This window comes from Carcharhinus amblyrhynchos, chromosome 25 (genome assembly GCF_965287045.1).
Source record: "Carcharhinus amblyrhynchos chromosome 25, sCarAmb.v2.hapA, whole genome shotgun sequence".
Taxonomy (NCBI): domain Eukaryota; kingdom Metazoa; phylum Chordata; class Chondrichthyes; order Carcharhiniformes; family Carcharhinidae; genus Carcharhinus; species Carcharhinus amblyrhynchos.
Window position 1 is genome coordinate 19,063,067 of NC_137348.1, and position 18,109 is coordinate 19,081,175.

At 42.2% G+C, this 18,109-nt stretch overlaps 2 protein-coding genes across 4 annotated transcripts in view; one reads left to right on the forward strand and one right to left on the reverse strand.

Moving 5' to 3' along the window:
• The window catches only part of pbx3b (pre-B-cell leukemia homeobox 3b), a 264,092-nt gene extending 263,676 nt beyond the window's left edge, over positions 1–416 (reverse strand). Inside the window, exon 1 of the mRNA XM_080212207.1 lies at positions 318–416. The gene's annotated coding sequence lies outside the window, so the exon portion shown is untranslated. The remainder of the gene's footprint in view (positions 1–317) is intronic.
• Positions 417–578: 162 nt separating this feature from the next.
• Positions 579–18,109, forward strand: part of mapkap1 (MAPK associated protein 1) — a 282,802-nt gene continuing 265,271 nt past the window's right edge. For 2 of the 3 annotated variants that reach the window (XM_080212198.1, XM_080212199.1), the window contains exons 1-2: positions 579–948; positions 3,826–3,915. In XM_080212198.1, coding sequence (XP_080068324.1) covers positions 3,835–3,915 — 81 coding nt within the window. In that variant the 5' untranslated portion in view covers positions 579–948; positions 3,826–3,834. The remainder of the gene's footprint in view (positions 949–3,825; positions 3,916–18,109) is intronic. The other variant, XM_080212200.1, reaches the window with a different exon arrangement.

The window sequence follows — 18,109 nt, forward strand, 5'->3', positions numbered from 1 at the left end:
CAGGTAAAGGTGGCAGAATTCTTCCCTAGAGGGCATCTGACCAACTTCAGTCAGAAAAGTAAATGTTCAGTTCACAAACACCACATCTTGATGCAGAATTAATATCACAGTCTGGAGGTACAGGTAAACTTTTGAGAAATGGTAATTGGCAGACAGCACAATGCAAATTGGCAAAATATTGTCTGAGAAGGACATAACCGGGACAGCAATCTTGACAGAAATTACTCAGCATAGTGGTATAAAAACTTAACCCTAAATGGAATTACATGAAGGGAAAACACAGAGTACATCCGATGAGGACAAGAATTGCAGTTTACCTTAGATGTCTGGACGGTTCCCTGTGGGGAATGTGTGATAGGAAAGCAGACGCCCACTGGCAGCTCAATTCAAAACAAGCGGCTTTGCTGGGCGCTGCTACAGCTCATAGGAACCTGCTGGAGCCGCGCGACAGCCCTTTCCTACTCCTTGCCGATTGGCGCGAGCTCCGCCCACTCTCCAATCAGCGAGGGCGACAGCCCGCCCGCCCCCGGCAGAGCGCGCTCCGATTGGGTAGTTCTCCCATCAATCAGCCGCGGGCTTTCCGGCACTAAGTTAGGTTGCGTCTCGGTTTTTTTTGCCTCCTCGCAGCGGTTGGTGTTCAAATCCAAAGGCTCCAGCTGGGTTCCGGCCTGGGGGCTCAGAGAGAGAGTGACTGACGGACAGGGAGGGTAGGCAAGAGGGGTAGAAACGGAGGAGGAGGAGGAGGAGAAGAAGAAGAAGAAGAAGAGGAGGAGGCAATTGGTGAGGCGCCCGGAATGCTCTCTTTAAACGGTCAGAATAAAGCCGCCTCCTGAGAGCCCCTCTCCTCACCACCTCCCCCCAACAACATCTAAACAAGTGCTGGGCTATGTACAGGTGACACACGTGCTTTAAAGCCTGACCAACCGCCGAGAAGTGCTGACATTTACGGTATGTTTTTTATATTTCTCCTTCCTTCCGAGTTTTCTTACCTGTCACTCGGGAGAGCCGCTCAAGCCTAGGCCGCTGGTGGAGCCTGATTGTTGGAAGTAAACAATCAACACCGCTGCTCCTCCACATCCACACCCACACCACACAGCCTGGCTCCTGCTCTCTTGGCCCTGGTTGTTTACAGCAGATCCCAACTGGTGAACAGAGCAGAGGGGTTCATTTCCTAATACCGCCTGTTAGGAGCGCAGCTGATTTAGGCCTGTGGTGGTTTTGCAGGGGTCAAAGTATTCCTGTCCTAAGTAACCCCACCCCCAACTCTTTCGTATAAAATGTTCTCATTTAGGAATAAAAGAACAACCCACCCTCCAAAAAGCTAGTAGATGGCACATAAGCATACACTGGCTTATTCTCACATTTGTCACGATACGTGGCAACCAGGAATACAATGCTAATGTGATTAGTCATTTACTGTGATCATTTTGCACACGTTATGAATGTGTAGGAGTAAACAAGATTGTAGCAATGACGAGTGGTCCTGGGGACAAAAGCTACATAAATTTGAATGATTCTGTACACATAGTCTTGGAGTGGGGGTGTTACAGGTAAAAACTTCAACTGATGTTGATTATTTCACGTTATGTGATGGACTCTAATGTTTTATTTATATTTATATGATTGCAGTGATTTGCTGATGGTTAAAGTTGCAAGTTACAACTTGTAAACAAATGGATAGAAGTTGTGTAGTTTTTTGTTCTTGTGCTAGTATTTAAGTTTTTTAAATACACGTTGACAGGATCTGAGAGTTGCTGGCAAGGCCAGCATTTCTAGCCCTCCCTAATTGCCCTTGAGAAGATAATGCTGAGCTGAATTCTCAAACTACTGCTGTCTCTGGTGTAGGCACTCGTGATCATGATGCTGTTAGGGAAGAAGTTCTAGTATTGTTGTGCATCAACAATGAAGGGACTGTACTATATTTCCAAATCAGGATAGTGTCTGACTCTGAGGAGATGGCAGTGTTTCTATGCACCTGATGCCCTTGTCTGAGGTGGTAGAGGTCATGGATTTGGAAGGTGCTGTCGAAGGAACCATGGCAATTTGTCAGCTGTGGTTCAGTTAGTTGCACTCTTATCCTTGAGCCACAAGGTTGTGGGTTCAAACCTCAATCCAGAGACTCGAGCGCAAAAACTCTAGGCTGACACCAATGTAGTACTGAGGGAACGCTATGCTGTTGGAGATGTTGTCGGGATGAGATTTGTTTAATCAAAGAATTTGAGGGAATTACACAGTTTTCTAAAAATGAAGAAATGTGAAGGTTTATGGGAGACACTATGGGAGTGGCAATATATGGATGTTCATTTGGAGAACTGGTTCAGACACAATGGATTGAATGGATTTTTGCACTGGAACAGTTCTGAGATTTTATGAACTTCCAGATGATATACAGTGCTGCCAGTGGTGGAAGGTGTGAAGTTTAAGGTCGTGGATGGGATGCCAGTGATGCAGGCTGCTTTGTTTCGGACAGTGTCCAGCTTAAATATTGTTGTAACTATACTCCTTCAAGCAAGTGGGAGAAGTCTTCCATCACATTTCTGATTCATGTCTTGTGGATGGTGACAAGTCCTTTGAAACTACAGAGATTGTATTGTATGTTGGTGTGAGTGGGTAAAGCTGACAGTTGTAGAGAGTCGGAAGAACAGATGTGATATACTAAAAATATTGCATGCACCTGATGGAGTCTGTATATAGTTTGGGAGAATCTGTATCATGCTAGTTGGCAGTATATTATGATTATACCAAGTCTTGGAAAGTTTCAGCAGTAAAATACAAAGAAAGAGCCTTTGTATGAGGAGCCACCTTTTTTGTACTTCGGGAAAATATGGATATTCTGAACAATTTATGCTAAGCTGTTTTTGTTTGTACTTTCTGCATTTTGCTTTCCCTTCTGTTCAGAGAGATAGAAATTTCAATGTTGTTCTGGGGTAATAAGGACTTTGGCAAGTATAAAATATGAAAACAGCAACTTGCCTTAAATATCAGACAAAGTCCCATGGTGCTTCAGAGGAGGTCAATCAGATTAAAAAATTGATCCTGGGCCAAAGAGGAGATTAGGAGCACCCACTGCAAGCTTGGTCAGAGAAAAGTTTTAAGGAATGGCTTAAAGAAGGAAAGTGAGGGGGAGAGATATTGAATTTAGATAGGGCCCACACTAAGGCTCCTTATAATGAAGTAAAACTTTTGTGTATTTATCTCTGATCTTTCTAAACATTTAATTGTTTAAGCGACTGACTAGAAAGACCATTCTTTGCATTCACTAAGAATGGACTTCCTTCTTGACCACTTTTGCTTTCCAATTCACTTCATCACAGAAATCAACAAACTTTGTCATTTGAAGATCCTGAAATTTGTACAATAGTCAAATCTAGAATTTTAAGATTAGATCACCTTCAACAAGGTCATTGCAGATACTGAAGAATGAAAAATTTCACCAAAGTTAGTTGCAGCCTGATGTTGGAAGAAAATCTCAGAAAGCAGTTTACCAACTGCTGAGTTGATCTCCATGTTCACTCTAATTCATTCTTGTTATGGATAGAGCATTTTTGAGGGAAACTTTTTATGTTGAATAGATGACAGTGTGATAGATGTACCAGAATTGCTTAGCTTAGAAGCAGCTACTTCTGATTCTCAGAGCTTCAGCATTACGATAAAGATGTATTAAGGCCACAGCTTTTGCTATGTTCGGTATACTCTACTCTTATTGGATTTTTGCATCTATGATAGTAGGATTTCAAAAAAAGATCAAATCAGATCATCCACTCCACACATTTGGTTGAAGACGCATGCAAATACTTCAGCCTTGTCTCTTGCACTTGTATGCAGGTCTCCTCCATGCTTGAAGATGGGAAGTTCATGGAGCTACCTCCTCTCATTCGTTGCCTGATTGTCCATCACCATTTTCAACTGGATGTGGTAGGGTTTATAGAGCTTTTCTGTAATCTGTGGATTTCAGCCTGCTACATTTGATTTTTTAACGTGCAAGTATCCTTGTGATGTAGCTTCAGTAGGTTAATGCCTAATTTTAAGGTCTGCCTGGTGCTGCTTTTGACACACACATTTATACCCCATAGAGCCAGAACTGATTTCCCTAGGTATGTGAAGCAGGTTTTTTAATTGGTTCTTGGAAAATGAATATTGTTTACCTTGCCCACAGGCACACACATAGGCGAGAAGAAAGAGGGTGACTAGAATTTGAAAACCTCTATGGACCATTTTCTCAACAAGATCCATAAAGTCTTTCACACTAATTTTAATTGTGTTCTGAGGATTAGAGGGAATCTAGCACTAACTTGACCATAGCTTCATAATTTTGAAGAAGACAGCAGCAACAAATAGCATTTTATATAGTGAATATAACACAAAAAAAGCTTAAAGAATTGAGCAGAGTATTATAAAGCAAAATATGACTCCTGGCCACATGAGATATTACAGCAGTTGAACAAAAGCTTGGTTAAAGAGATGGGTATTAAGCAGTGTCTTAAAGGAGAAAAGCAAGGGAGAAAGACAGAAGCATGCGGAGGGAATTAAAACGAGTGATAACTGCAGGATTCTCAGGCTATGATTAAATATTGAACTGTACTAGGTGGATGCAGTCTCATGCAGCTGGATGACAGTGGAAAGTTGTTCCAACAACAAGAACCTACTTTTATGTGGGACATTTTACAATATCAAAGGTTCTTGCTTTGCCAGAGTTTCATCACATAAAATGTGACACCAAGCAACATAGGAAACATTGAGGTAAGTGAGAGAGGTTTTAAGGAGCTCCTTATAGGATGATGGAGACGACAAGGAGCAGAGAGGCATAGAGAGGGAATTCCAGAGCCCCAGGTCTGAGCAGCTGAAGACTAGGTTACCGATAGTGGAGCGATTTTAAAATCTGGACACTCAAGATATCAGAACTGGAAGAGAGCAGTTATTTCAGGAGATTAGAAAAAGGGAGGGACAAAACCATAAAGGGATTTGAAAACAAGGAAAAGAATTTTAAAATTGTGGTGAAGCTGACCTGGTGTTGCTTAACTGGGAGCAAATGTAGACCAGCGAGCACAGGAATGATAAATGAATGGGCCTTGGTGTGAATTAGTTCATAGCGTCAGAGTTTGAATGACCACAAGTTTATGGCAGGTGAAGCATGGAAGGCTATCTCAAGGTATGTCTAGCCTAGAAGCAACAAAAATATAGATGAGGGTATTAGCAGCAGATATAGTGGTCGGGATGGAAATGAACATTTTTAGTGATGTGGTCAGAAGTTCATCTCTGGGCCAAATACTTTCATCAGTGTTGTGAATAGTCTGGTTCAGACTCAGGTGGCAGGAAGAAGGATGAAATTGGTAGTTAGGGAACAACGTATGTCACAAGGGTTGAGGACAATGGCTTCAGTCTTCCCCATATTTAGTTGGAAGGAATTTCTGCTGATTCACTATTAGGTGTTGGACAAGTATATCTTTTGTGTGTGTGTGATGGACAGGTCTTCATTGTCTTTCTCTTGCCAGTCAGTGTTACAAGTCCACCAGACAAATGGCCCAGTACATAGAGTTTGTGCGCAAAATGAGTCCTCATCTGTGAAGTGCACTATCTCTCCTTTTTCACCCCCAAAAACTATTCCAAACTGCTGTTTTCTACACACTTCACAGCCCCCGCTTTTCCAGTCAAAAGAAAATTCTAACTTATCATCCATTTATTTTAAATTCCCATCAATCTTAACAACTTCCAATTAATTCTGTACCCTTCGCATTCATTTTTATGGCTTTATGCAGGTTCAGCATTTTTCTGCTGTATTCCGTAGCTTTTAAGTGCAAAAATGAAGATTCTGTCTTTCAGTCTGACCTTACCTTAGGTTGCAACCTCACCTCTTTCTGCACATCACTTTCTTATTTAATACATTTGAAACATGCTGCTTTTTTCTTATTTTTTTGAAAATATATGATAGACTAACGGGACTGTTGGTGGACAAGTCCCCAGGACCGGATGGAATGCATCCCAGGGTTCTGAAGGAAATGGCAGATGTGATAGTGGATGCCTTAGTGATTATTTACCAAAATTCGCTGGATTCTGGGGAAGTGCCTGAAGATTGGAAAATGGCTAATGTTACGCCGCTGTTTAAAAAAGGTAGCAGACAAAAGGCAGGGAATTGTAGGCCAGTTAGTTTAACGTCTGTAGTTGGAAAAATGCTTGAATCTGTCATCAAAGAAGAAATAGCGAGGCACCTAGAAAAGAATGGTTTGATAGAGCAGACATAGCACGGATTTGTTAAGGGGAAGTCGTGTTTGACGAATTTATTGGATTTCTATGAGGATGTGACTAGCGTGGTAGACAGAAGGGAACCGGTGGATGTGGTGTTTCTAGATTTTCAAAAGGCGTTTGATAAGATGCCTCTCAAAAGGTTGCTTCAGAAGGTTAAGGTGCATGGAGTTGGGGGTAAGGTGTTAGTGTGGACAGAGGATTGGTCGTCTAATAGGAGGCAGAGAGTTGGTATCAATGGGTGCTATTCTGATTGGCGGATGGTGACTAATGGAGTGCCACAGGGATCGGTGCTGGGGCCTCAACTATTTACCATTTATATAGATGATCTGGAGGAGGGGGCTGAGTGTAGGGTGACGAAATTTGCTGATGACACGAAGATGAGTGGAAAAGCAAATTGTGCGGAGAGTGCGGAAAGTCTGCAGAAGGATCTGGATAGGCTGAGCGAGTGGGCGAGGACCTGGCAGATGGAGCATAATGTTAGCAAGTGTGAGGTTATCCACTTTGGCAGAAATAATAGTAGGAGGAATTATTATTTAAAAGGCGAAAAGCATGCTACGGTGCAGAGGGACCTGGGGGTCCTTGTGCATGAGTCGCAAAAACTCAGTCTGCAGGTGCAGCAGGTGATCCAGAAGGCGAATGGTACGCTGGCCTTTATCGCGAGGGGGATAGAATATAAAAGCAGGGAGGTCTTGCTGCAACTGTACAGGGCACTGGTGAGGCCGCAGCTGGAGTACTGTGTGCAGTTTTGGTCGCCGCATTTGCACAAGGATATTTTGGCCTTGGAGAGAGTGCAGAGGAGGTTCACTAGGCTGATACTGGAGATGAGGGGGTTGGACTATGAAGAGAGACTAAACAGACCAGGTCTGTACTTGTTGGAGTTTAGAAGAATGAGGGGGGGATCTTATAGAGACGTATAAGATAATGGAAGGGATGGATAGGGTAGAGGCAGAGAGATTCTTCCCGCTTAGGATAGCAGGACTAGAGGGCACAGCCTCAAGATAACGTGGGGGGGGGATCAGTTTAGATCAAAGTTGAGGAGGAGCTTCTTCACTCAAAGGGTGGTGAATCTCTGGAATTCTCTGCCCGTTGAAGTGGTGGAGGCTACCTCGCTAAATATATTTATGTCACGGGTAGATAGGTTTCTGATAGACAGGAGAATTAAGGGTTATGGGGAGAAAGCGGGAAAGTGGAACTGATCCACTTCACATCAGCCATGATTTTATTGAATGGTGGGGCTGGCTCAAAGGGCTAGATGGCCTACTCCTGCTCCTATTTCTTATATCTTCAAATTTTCTTTTCTACATGGAACTACATCCGCCACTTTTTGCCTGTCATGCTAGCCTGCCTTTGTCCTCTAATATTTCGCAATAGAATAACCTAAATTCTCTACATCATTGCATTCCCCTTGTAAAGTTTGCTAAAATTGTGCAAAATGTAAATGCATTGAGAAATGGCATAGCATAAAATGTATAAACTTTATTTACTACTGATAATCTTTTGTGGTGAGTCATGCAGTTTCGTAGGGGTATTTTGGCATTTAATGAGCAGTGTGCTTAAGCTGTCGAACAGAAATTCTCTATTACTCCGTGGTATTTTAGGGATTGAATTCCACAGCTGTTTGTTTTTTTGTGGAATCAGTAACAGTGATTATACCTAAATGCATGGACGTTGCAGAAAGGAAGTTAGCACTTATGGGCATGTGCATTTTACACAATATTTGGCATATAAATATTATTTTGCTGATACATAATCATGTTTTTAAAGCTGGTGATGCTCTCAAAGATGGTATGAAAGATGTACTAGGTTGGAGGTCATGATGTGGAGTAGGTTGGAGGTAACTATCTAGTGTAGGAGTGAGAAGTCATGTGATCTAGCAGCAACAATGAAGGACAGTTTTGCCCTTTGAAAACAGTGAAGGATGATCCGGCTATTTGGCAGAAGTGATACTGCCAAATTTTAATGTCTATGTGGCAGCGTTCTCCTGTAGTTGGCAATGTTGGAAGGGCAACCAGCAGTTTAGCAGACTTGGGCGTGGCATTTGTCTCAGAGGTTGAGTTACTTTGTGCAGTTTTTTTCTATTTTCCACTTGTAAACTCTAGCAATTGGAGTCTAATAGCTTCAGACAACAAATAGTCAAGCTGAAAATGGTAGAATATATTGAAACTTTTCCTGAACTGCATCCTAAACAAGTAAAGAGCAAAAAATATTTCACGAGTGGAAGTACAATTATCTTGAGTCTAATAAGTCCTTTTTCAGGTCTGTTTTGCTCAGAAATAATATGTTCCCAATACAATTCAAAAGTGGGAAATTTAACCATCTTGACTTTTGTGAACACCCTCCTCAATTTTGCTGATGGACGAGGGGGGAGGGGTGGTGTGGGGAAGGGTGCTATCAATCATAATTATAAGGTTGTTCTTTTTACAACTGCACACCTTACACAACTGCAGAAATAAGCCAGGTCACAAGGTTGTTATTTTACGTCCAGACATTGTGATATTAATTATTATAAAAGCTGAAGTTAAACATTCAAATTTTTCTTGTATTAGAAAGGCATGAAACAGCAACATGTTGGCTTAACAAAATTTAATTGTCCTGCCCTGAAATGTCTCAAGATATCACCTGAAAACTATGATCTGCGCAGTAGTCTTCAAAAATAAATGAACATTGGCTGGCCCCCAGGATTACACTACATATTCAAAAACACTGTCAAACAATAATAAATGTTCACTTGCTGATTGTACCTTATTATGTAAAAAATATTGAATTCAGAGATTGTGGACTAGCTGTCACCCTTTCGAAACCAGGTGCCATAACCTTGTAACTTGTTCCTGTTGTTCAGTATGCCTTCTTGACCTAATCCTTAGTCAGGTCCTTACTAAATTAAAGAAACAGGAATAAATAAACAAATCAGTTAATGCGACAATTAAGCAACTACTCTTAAACTTTCCAATTTTTCTAAATTCAACAAGATCCGCAAGGACAAGGATATCTCACCTGTGAGCTGGTGTAGTGTCTGTAACTTTCTTGAAGTGGCAGTTAAAGTCGGATTGTCATTCCGTACCCAATGACTTGTGTCAATTTTCTTCCGAGCCTGTCTCTCCAGACCTTTCAACTCAGGCTGGGTGAGATCCAGGCAGTCACAGTTCGTCCTCGAGGCCCAGTGTCAAAATCCAACTGAAGTGAGAGGACGTGCCCTTTTTTTTTACAACACTAGCTACTGTCAGCCAGGAAGTGAAAGATCCCATGAATTTTAAAGATCCTCGATTTAGACCAGGGCAAAGATAAATGTCTGAGATAAGTGGATAGGATTTGGTGGGTGGAGTGGATTGAAGGTCCAGGTGGGGAGTCGCTGCTTAGTTGGTGAAGGTAGTGGGTGGTGGTGGTGGTGGTGGTGGTGGTGGTGGTGGGGGCGGGGCCCACTGTGTTGGACCTTGTTGTGAGGCGGATGTCAGCTTTGGAAGGATTCAGGTCATTTGGGGAACTGGTTGAGGGTGGTAGGAATGAGTTCCTCCCCCCCCCGCCCCCCATACCTTAGTTTGGCTAACAAAACATTGATCTTAGAGTGTGCTAAACTGTTAAAGCAGCTATAAGACAGTTTTTAACTTCCCCTATCAGTTAAAATGATAAACACTCTTCCAATTTCAATGGAACATTTCTGCTCAAGTTTACATGTTCCATAACCAAGGAAGTTGATGCTGAATATCACCCTAAACTATTAAGATTAATAAATCGAAATATACCAATATATTGTTATCTTTGAAAGGTCGTCTTTTTCTAAGGCCAACCTACAAAATAACACTCGGAACAAAAGTGGCAAGTGGGTGGGGTCACGATTGTTGATGCTTGCAGTTGAATCAACAAAACGTTGCAATCCAGATCTGTCCAACCTTAATTACAATATTTTTTTAAAAATCTGTGCGGAGTAACTTGATTTTTAATGAACATTTTACTGCCTTCACTTGGTATCTCCTAATGTCCCTGGCAAGGCTATTTAAGGAGCAACAAAATGGTTAGCACAGGATGCTGCAAGTTCTGTGAAACCTTAGAAGGTATTTTTTAAGAAGTAAAACTGGGATATAGTTGAGCATTGGAAACATTTCCCCTTCAAAGTTAAATGTTATTTCATTGAATTAAGATGCAACTCCAAAGTGATTTGAATAGAGCCAAAGAAATGTACTGGTGAACTGTGGATTTTGATTTTATTAACTGCTCAATATGCCATTAATTGTAGTCGACCTATCAAACTGCCTTCTAATAGACTAGCATTATGTATAAACTTTCAGTTCTGGGATGTGGAGCAGATCTAGGCCAGATTGATGAATTTAAGATTCCCTATCTTTTGGCTGCATAACATGAAATTGTTGTTGAGGTTTTCATCCAGTTACCAACTATCATTTATGCTGTCCGCAAAAGTCTACCTGTATTTAGTTAAGGCATAAGCGTGTGAGTGAAGTGGGTAACAGTCATATCGGATCTATTCCAGTGTGGCTGAGATTGAACAGCTTGGAGCTCTTTGGTCAGAAAAGAGGAGACAGAGGTGGTGACCTGATAGAGGTCTTTAAAATTATGAAGTTCAAAAGGGTAGATACAAAGATGATGTTTCCACTTGCGGGGAGTCTAAATCGAGTAGCCATAATATATGATGATCACTAATAAATCCATTAAACAATTCAGGAGAAACAAGTGGTGAGAATGGAATGGCCTGTTTCTGTGTTGTAAAATTCTCCGTAATACCATTGAGGCAGGTACTAAAGCATATTGAGGGCAAAGTAAAAGAAGCTTTTTTGTGTAGCCAGCAGCAATACATCTCTTCTGGGATGCATGTTGCAGACTGAGCGTGTTTAGTATAGCAGTGTTAACATCCTTTACCTTGGTAATCACAAATTCAGTCAAACCTATGTAAGGAAAGAAATAACATAGATTAGAATCTTGCATTATGGAAATAAAGAGCTTCTCTTAAATATTAACATCAGAACTAATTTTAGTAGTATTTTATTCAACACCCTGACAGCTGTTTTCTTCAGGTCGCTATATTGATTTCCAAAGCTGAAATTCTGCAATAACATCTTTGCTCATTTTCTGTGCCAGTGTGGTAGTTCTGTATTGGTAGACTTATAAGTGATAATTTTGTCAAATGGATTTGCAAAGATGTCATGAATTGCTGATAACAGTTCTTGAACCATTGTTACTGACTGTTATTCGTGATTAGCTTTTGTGAAAATGACAAAGATGTTTTTGTTTGTCATAGTGGCTAATAGTTGAATATTTTCAGATCACAGGTAATATCACAAAGTATTCATTCACACAATAATAAACATTTTGTCAGGAAATAATGGTCATGTTAAAAAGATCAGGAAATAGAAATATTGTAGGAAGTACTATGAGATACAATTCAAAGTATAAAGTGTAAGCTTGGCTCAGTTAGCAATATTTCCTGTCCGCTGTAAACTGCTGGGTTGAAGCCTTACTATGGGACAGAATCTTGGCTGACATTAGTGCAGCTCTGAACATGAGCTGTATTTTTTATACATTTGTGTGATGTGAGCTTTGCTGGCAAGCACAGCATTTATTGCCCAAACCTAATTGCTGTGTGGAGTTTACACATTCTCCTTGTGACTGCGTGGGTTTCTTCCTGGTGCTCTGGTTTCCCCCCACAGTCCAAAGATGTGCGGGCTACGTTGATTGGTGTGCTAAAAAAATTGTCCTTTAGAGTCATAAGATCCGTAGGTTAGAGGGATTAGTGGGTAAATATGTTGGGATATGGGAGTAGGGCCTGTGTGGGATTGTGATCGGTGCAGACTCGATGGGCCGAATGGCCTCCTTCTGCAGTGTCGGGTTTCTATGAATTGCCCTTGAAGCTGACCTGCTGTGATCTTGAATGCTTACACCCACAGTGCCATTAGGGAGGTAGCTCCAGAATTTTGACCCAGCAACAATGACGGTATAGGAATACACGCTACCCGCATTGTGCTGGTGATGAAGCAGTCACTTAAAATGGTGAAAGGGATGCTGATAAATTGGATGGTATTGAGCCTCTTGAGTGTTGTTGGAGCTGCACTAGTCCAGGGAGGGTTCATCATACTCCTAACTTGTATCTTGTAGGTGGTGAGCAGTTTTGGAGAATTAGTTGCTGCACAATTCCCCGCCTCCGACCTGGTCTTGTAGCCACAGTATTTACATGACTGGTCCAGATAAGTTTCTGTTCAATGGTAGCCCCCCCAGGATGTTGATGGCAGGGGATTCATTGATGGTAAAACATTGAATGTTAAGGAAAGACAGTAGACTCTGTCTTGATGGGGAGTTCATTACCTGGCACTTGGGTTTAATACATATCAGCCCAAACCTGAATATTGTCCTGGTCTTGCAGCATCTGGACGTAGACTGCTTTAGTAGCTGAGGAGTTGCAAATAGCGTTGAACGTTGTGCAGTCATCAATGAAAATGCCTACTTGAGATTTTCTAATGGCGGGAAGGTCATAGGAGTGAATCAAATTGGCTGCAGACTGGTATTGTGGGAGCTGCCATCTTTTGTTGTTAAACTCCATTTGCTAAGTTGTTAAACTTCATTTTAACTGTTCATGTGGATTTAGTATTTTACGGAGGTAACTAGATCATGTTCTAAATGCATAGAAGCATCTTCATCAATTCAGTCTCAATCTCTTTTTCTTTCACAAAGTCACAGTAACAATTTTTGGAGAGCCCTTTAGTCCCCCTATTTATCTGGCCTGTTTGATTGCATGAGCAGAATGACTCAGTAGTTCTGTCCATGGATCCAGCCAGCACCTTCTGCTGCTAATGTATTAGCTAACTGATGCTCATTGTCGCAGATGTTGTCAGCTTGCAGAAGGTCTTTTCTGTAGTCTTTTGCCAGGTTATTCTTGGCCTTGCACACTTCCCTTTTCCATTCGACTGCTCAGTCGTAGTTTGGAATTTTCAATTCCTGAGAACATGATCTAGCCAGACTGCAATTTGACTTACTGTCAGTGTGCGTTGTTCTTTCTCCAACTGTCTTTAGCACTTTATCTGTCCAGCTGATCTTGAATATTTCTCAAGAGTGTCAATGACAAAGTGTCAGGTTTCTTCTTTATCATTGACCAGGTTATGGCGTCAAATAGTAGGATAAATAAGATATTGCTATGACATATAGTCTGATTATTTTGAGAGATGTTAAAAGCACAAACTGCCTTGCCATTTCTTGCGCATGAGTCTAATAATGTTATGTTAGAAGATAGGTGAAGTGGTCTGCATTCTTGGAGCTTAAATGTCTGATGTTATTGGTTCTAATGTTCGTACATTTCTTCTGTTTCTGTCAGTTGGGCTGCCTCACTGGAATCCACATTTCCTGTCATAAGAACATAAGAAATATGAGCAGGAGTAGGCCATCTAGCACTTCGAGCCTGCCCCGCCATTCAGTAAGATCATGGCTGATCTGTTGTGTCTCAGTTCCACATTCCTGCTCTCTCCCCATAACCCTTAATCCCCTTGCCTATCAAAAACCTATCAACCCGCATCTTAAATATATTTAGTGAGGCAGCCTCCACCACTTCAACGGGCAGAGAATTCCAGAGATTCACCAACCTTTGAGTGAAGAAGCTCCTCCTCAGCTCTGTTTTAAAACCCGCCCCCTATCTTGAGGCTGTGCCCTCTAGTCCTACTGTCCTTTCTGAGCGGGAAGAGCCTCTCCACCTCTATCCTATCCATCCCATTCATCATCTTATATGTTTCAATGAGATCTCCCCTCATTCTTCTAAACTCTAACGAGTACAAGCCTAGTTTATTCAGCCTCTCCTCATAGTTCAACCCCCTCATCTCCGGTATCAGCCTAGTGAACCTCCTCTGCACTCCCTCCAAGGCCAAAATATCCTTGCGTAAGTGCGGCGACCAAAACTGCACACAGTACTCCAGCTGCGGCCTCACCAGTGCCCTGTACAGTTGCAGCAAGACCTCCCTACTTTTATATTCAATCCCCCTCGCTATGAAGGCCAGCATCCCATTCGCCTTCCTGACCACCTGCTGCACCTGCAGGCTGGGTTTTTGCGACTCATGCACAAGGACCCCAAAGTCCCTCTGCACCGTCGCATGCTGCAGTTTTTCGCCATGTAAGTAATCGTCCTTCCTACCATTATTCCTACCAAAGTGGACAACTTCACACTTGCCAACATTAAATTCCATTTGCCAGCTCCTGGCCCATTCGCCCAGCCTATCTAGATCCTTCTGCAGACTTTCCACACCCTCCGCACAATTTGCCGTTCCACCAATCTTGGTGTCATCAGCAAATTTTGACACCCTATACTCGGTTCCCTCCTCCAGATCATCTATATAAATGGTAAATAGCTGAGGCCCCAGCACCAACCCTGGGGCACTCCACTAGTCACCAACCGCCAATCTGAATAGCACCCACTGACCCCCACTCTCTGCCTCCTATTTGACAGCCAATCCCCTATCCACGCTAACACCCTACCCCCAACTCCATGCCCCCTGACCTTCTGTCGTGCCATCTGAGTCTCTGTTCTGGAAACACCTTATTGCCAGATAGTCTTGACTTTAAACTGCTTATTTTATCTCTACATTTAATTCTTCTTTCCATTTCATCATGGAGTTCCTTCTATTTCTGAATTTGAGGATGAGTCTTGATGATGGTTACTTGATTGGAAGTGTATTTAGCCTATAAAAAAGGCTTTTTATAACTGGTTAATGAAGTCAGCATTATCTTTGTTTTTGTTTTTGCAGCAATTAGCTTTTGCTTGATCTTCTGTTTCCTGTGTAGTAATCCATTTGCTTCACGTCAACAACAATTGGCCATGAATCCCATTGGGATATGTTGAGATGTCACATTAATGCCCAATATTTCCATGACAAAATGCTTCCTGATACTGATGTTAAACCAATTTTTTTCCGCATGCATGAGAAACAGTCTATTTGCTACTGAAGGTGTTGATATGTTGGGGGCAACATTGTGTGCAGTGCGTTAAAAGGGTGTATTCAGGCAAGAATACCCTTTGTCATATCCTTCTCTTCTGCTGTCATATGTCTTCATTTCATCTACTATGGGCATGGACTTACCTATCAGAATTAACAAAAAACCTTGCCTGCCTCAAATCCAAGACAAAAGTGCATCAAGTTCTCCTTGGAGAATTGCTCTATGTGGATGATACCACATTGGCATTTAAAACATATCAACACCTTCGACTTCTCACACATGTGGAAAAAATTTGATTTAACATCAGTATCAGGAAGATAAATATCAAGGTGGAGAATGTTGCCATATCGCCATCAGTCGGCACGCCGATGTGACGTTTTGAGGTTGTTAATAATTTCACATAGCTGGGTTTTACAATCACCAGCAATCTGTGACTTGATGCTGAAATCAACACATGCGTAGAAAAGTGTCTACACGTAAGAAAATGTGGAGCAGCAGCAACCTGACTTCACTGAACTGTGTGTCTACCAAACCTGTGTCCTCCATGCGGTCCTCTACAATGATGAGACCTGGACAGCAAGCTCAGCAGGAGAAAAGACTGAAAAGTTTCCACCTTCACTATCTCTGCCATCCTTGGCATCTATTGATAGGACAAGATTACTGACTTTGAGGTCATAGAGTGTTATTCTATCAGCGTGCACTCAATGAAAAACTAAGATTGTGCTTCAGTGGTGAAGGGAATGAATGTGTGTGGATAGAATGCCAATTAAGCAGGTTTTGTCTTAAATGTTGTCAAGCTTCTTGAGTGTTGTAGCTGCACTCATCCAGGCCAGTGGAGAATATTCCATTACACTTCTGACTTGTGCCTTGGGATGGACAGGCTTTAGGGAGTAGGAAACTATTCATTGCAGGATCCCGAGCCCCAGACCTGCTCTTGTAGCTGCATATTTATATGGCTAGCCCAAATCAGTTTCTTGTCATTGGTGACATTTATGATATTGATGTAAAAAGATTCCGTGATGATGATGCCACTAAATGTCACAGGGTGCTTGCAAGATTCTCTCTTGATGGAGATGGTCATTGTCTGGCACTTGTGTAGCACGAATATTACTTGTCAACCCCAGCCTGCATTTGGACATGGATTGTCTCAGTATCTGAAGAGTTGTGTAGATGGTGCTGAACATCGTGCAATCATCAACAAAAGTCCCCATTTTTGATTTTCGTGGAAGAAAGGTCATTGATGAAGCAGTTGAAGATGGCCGGGCCTAGGATACTACCCCGAGGAACTCTTGCAGTGATGTCCTGGAACTGAGATGATTGACCTCCAACAACTACAATCATCTTCCTCTGTGCCAGTTATGACTCCAGCCAGCAAAGAGTTTGCCTCTTGATACTCATTGACTTCAGTTTTGTAAGGCTCCTTGATGCCAAACCCAGTCAAATGCTGCCATAATGTAAAGGGCATCCTTACTTCACTTCTGGAGTTTAGCTCTTTTGTCCAATTTCGAACTGTGGCAGTAATGATTCAGGAGCTAACTGATCCTGATGGCACCTAAACTGAATGTCAGTGATCAGGTTATGCAAGGCATGTGCCACATTATAGCATTGTTGATGACCCCGTCCCTTACTTTACTGAAGAACAATAGTGCAGTAATTGTCTGGATTGGATTTATTCTGCTTTTTTTGTGTACAGGACATACCTGGGCAATTTTCCATGTTGCTGGGCTGACGCCAGTTTTGTAGCTGTACTAGAATAGCGCGGCTAGGGGTCTGAAGCACGTCTTCAGCACTATTGCTGAAATGTTGTCACGGCCCATAGCCTTTTCAGTATCGACTGCCTTCAGCTGTTTCTTGATGTCACGTGGAGTGAATTGAATTGGCTGAAGACTTACATCTGTGATGCTGGGAATATCTGGAGGATTTCGAGATGGATCATTCACTGAACACTTCTGGCTGAAGGTAGTTGCAAATGCTTCAGCCTCTTTTTGCACATGTGCTGTGCTCCCCCATCATTGAGGATGGGGATGTTTGTACAACTTCCTTCAGTGAGTTTAATTGTCCGCCATCCATTTACAACTGTTAGATCTGATATACGAGCAGAGATTGATTAGGATTGTTTTCACTGGCGTTCAGGCGAATGAGGGGGGGGATCTTATAAAGAGTTATAAAACTCTAACTAACAGGACTAGACAGGGTAGGTGCAGGGAGGATATTACCAATGATGGGGGAGTCCAGAACCAGAGGTCATAGTCTGAGGATTCAGGATAGACCATGTAGGATGGAAGTGAGGAGACATTTCTTCACCCAAAGAGTGATGAACCTGTGGAATTCATTACCACAGGAAGTAGTTGATGCCAAAACACTGAATGTATTGGAGAGGCGGCTGGATATGGCACTTGGGGCGGATGGGGAAAAAGCAGGATTAGGCTGTTGAGTTGGATGATCAGCCATGATCGTTATGAATGGCAGAACAGGCTTGAAGGACCAAATGGCCTCTTCCTTCTCCTATCTTCTTTGTTTCTATGATCGGGGAATTTCTTAGCTCTGTGTGTCATTTGCAGCTCATGCTGCCAGGCACACAAGTAATCCTGTGTTGTAGCTTTACCAGATTGACATCTAATTTTTAAGAATGCCTTGTGCTGCTCCTGACATGTCCACCTGCACTCTTCATTGAATCAGGGCTGCTTCTCTGTTTTGGTGGTAATGGTAGAGTGGGATATTTAGCAGGCCATGAGGTTGTAGATTGTGGTTGAGCACAATTTGACTGCTGCTGATGGCTCACGACACCTGATGGTTACCTAGTCTTGATATGCTAGCTCTGTTCAAAATCTGTCCCATTTAGCACAGTGATACTGCCACACACATGATGGAGGATATTGTCAATGTGAGATGGGACTTTGCCTCCATGAGGACTTTATGGTGGTCACTCCTACCAATACTGTCATGG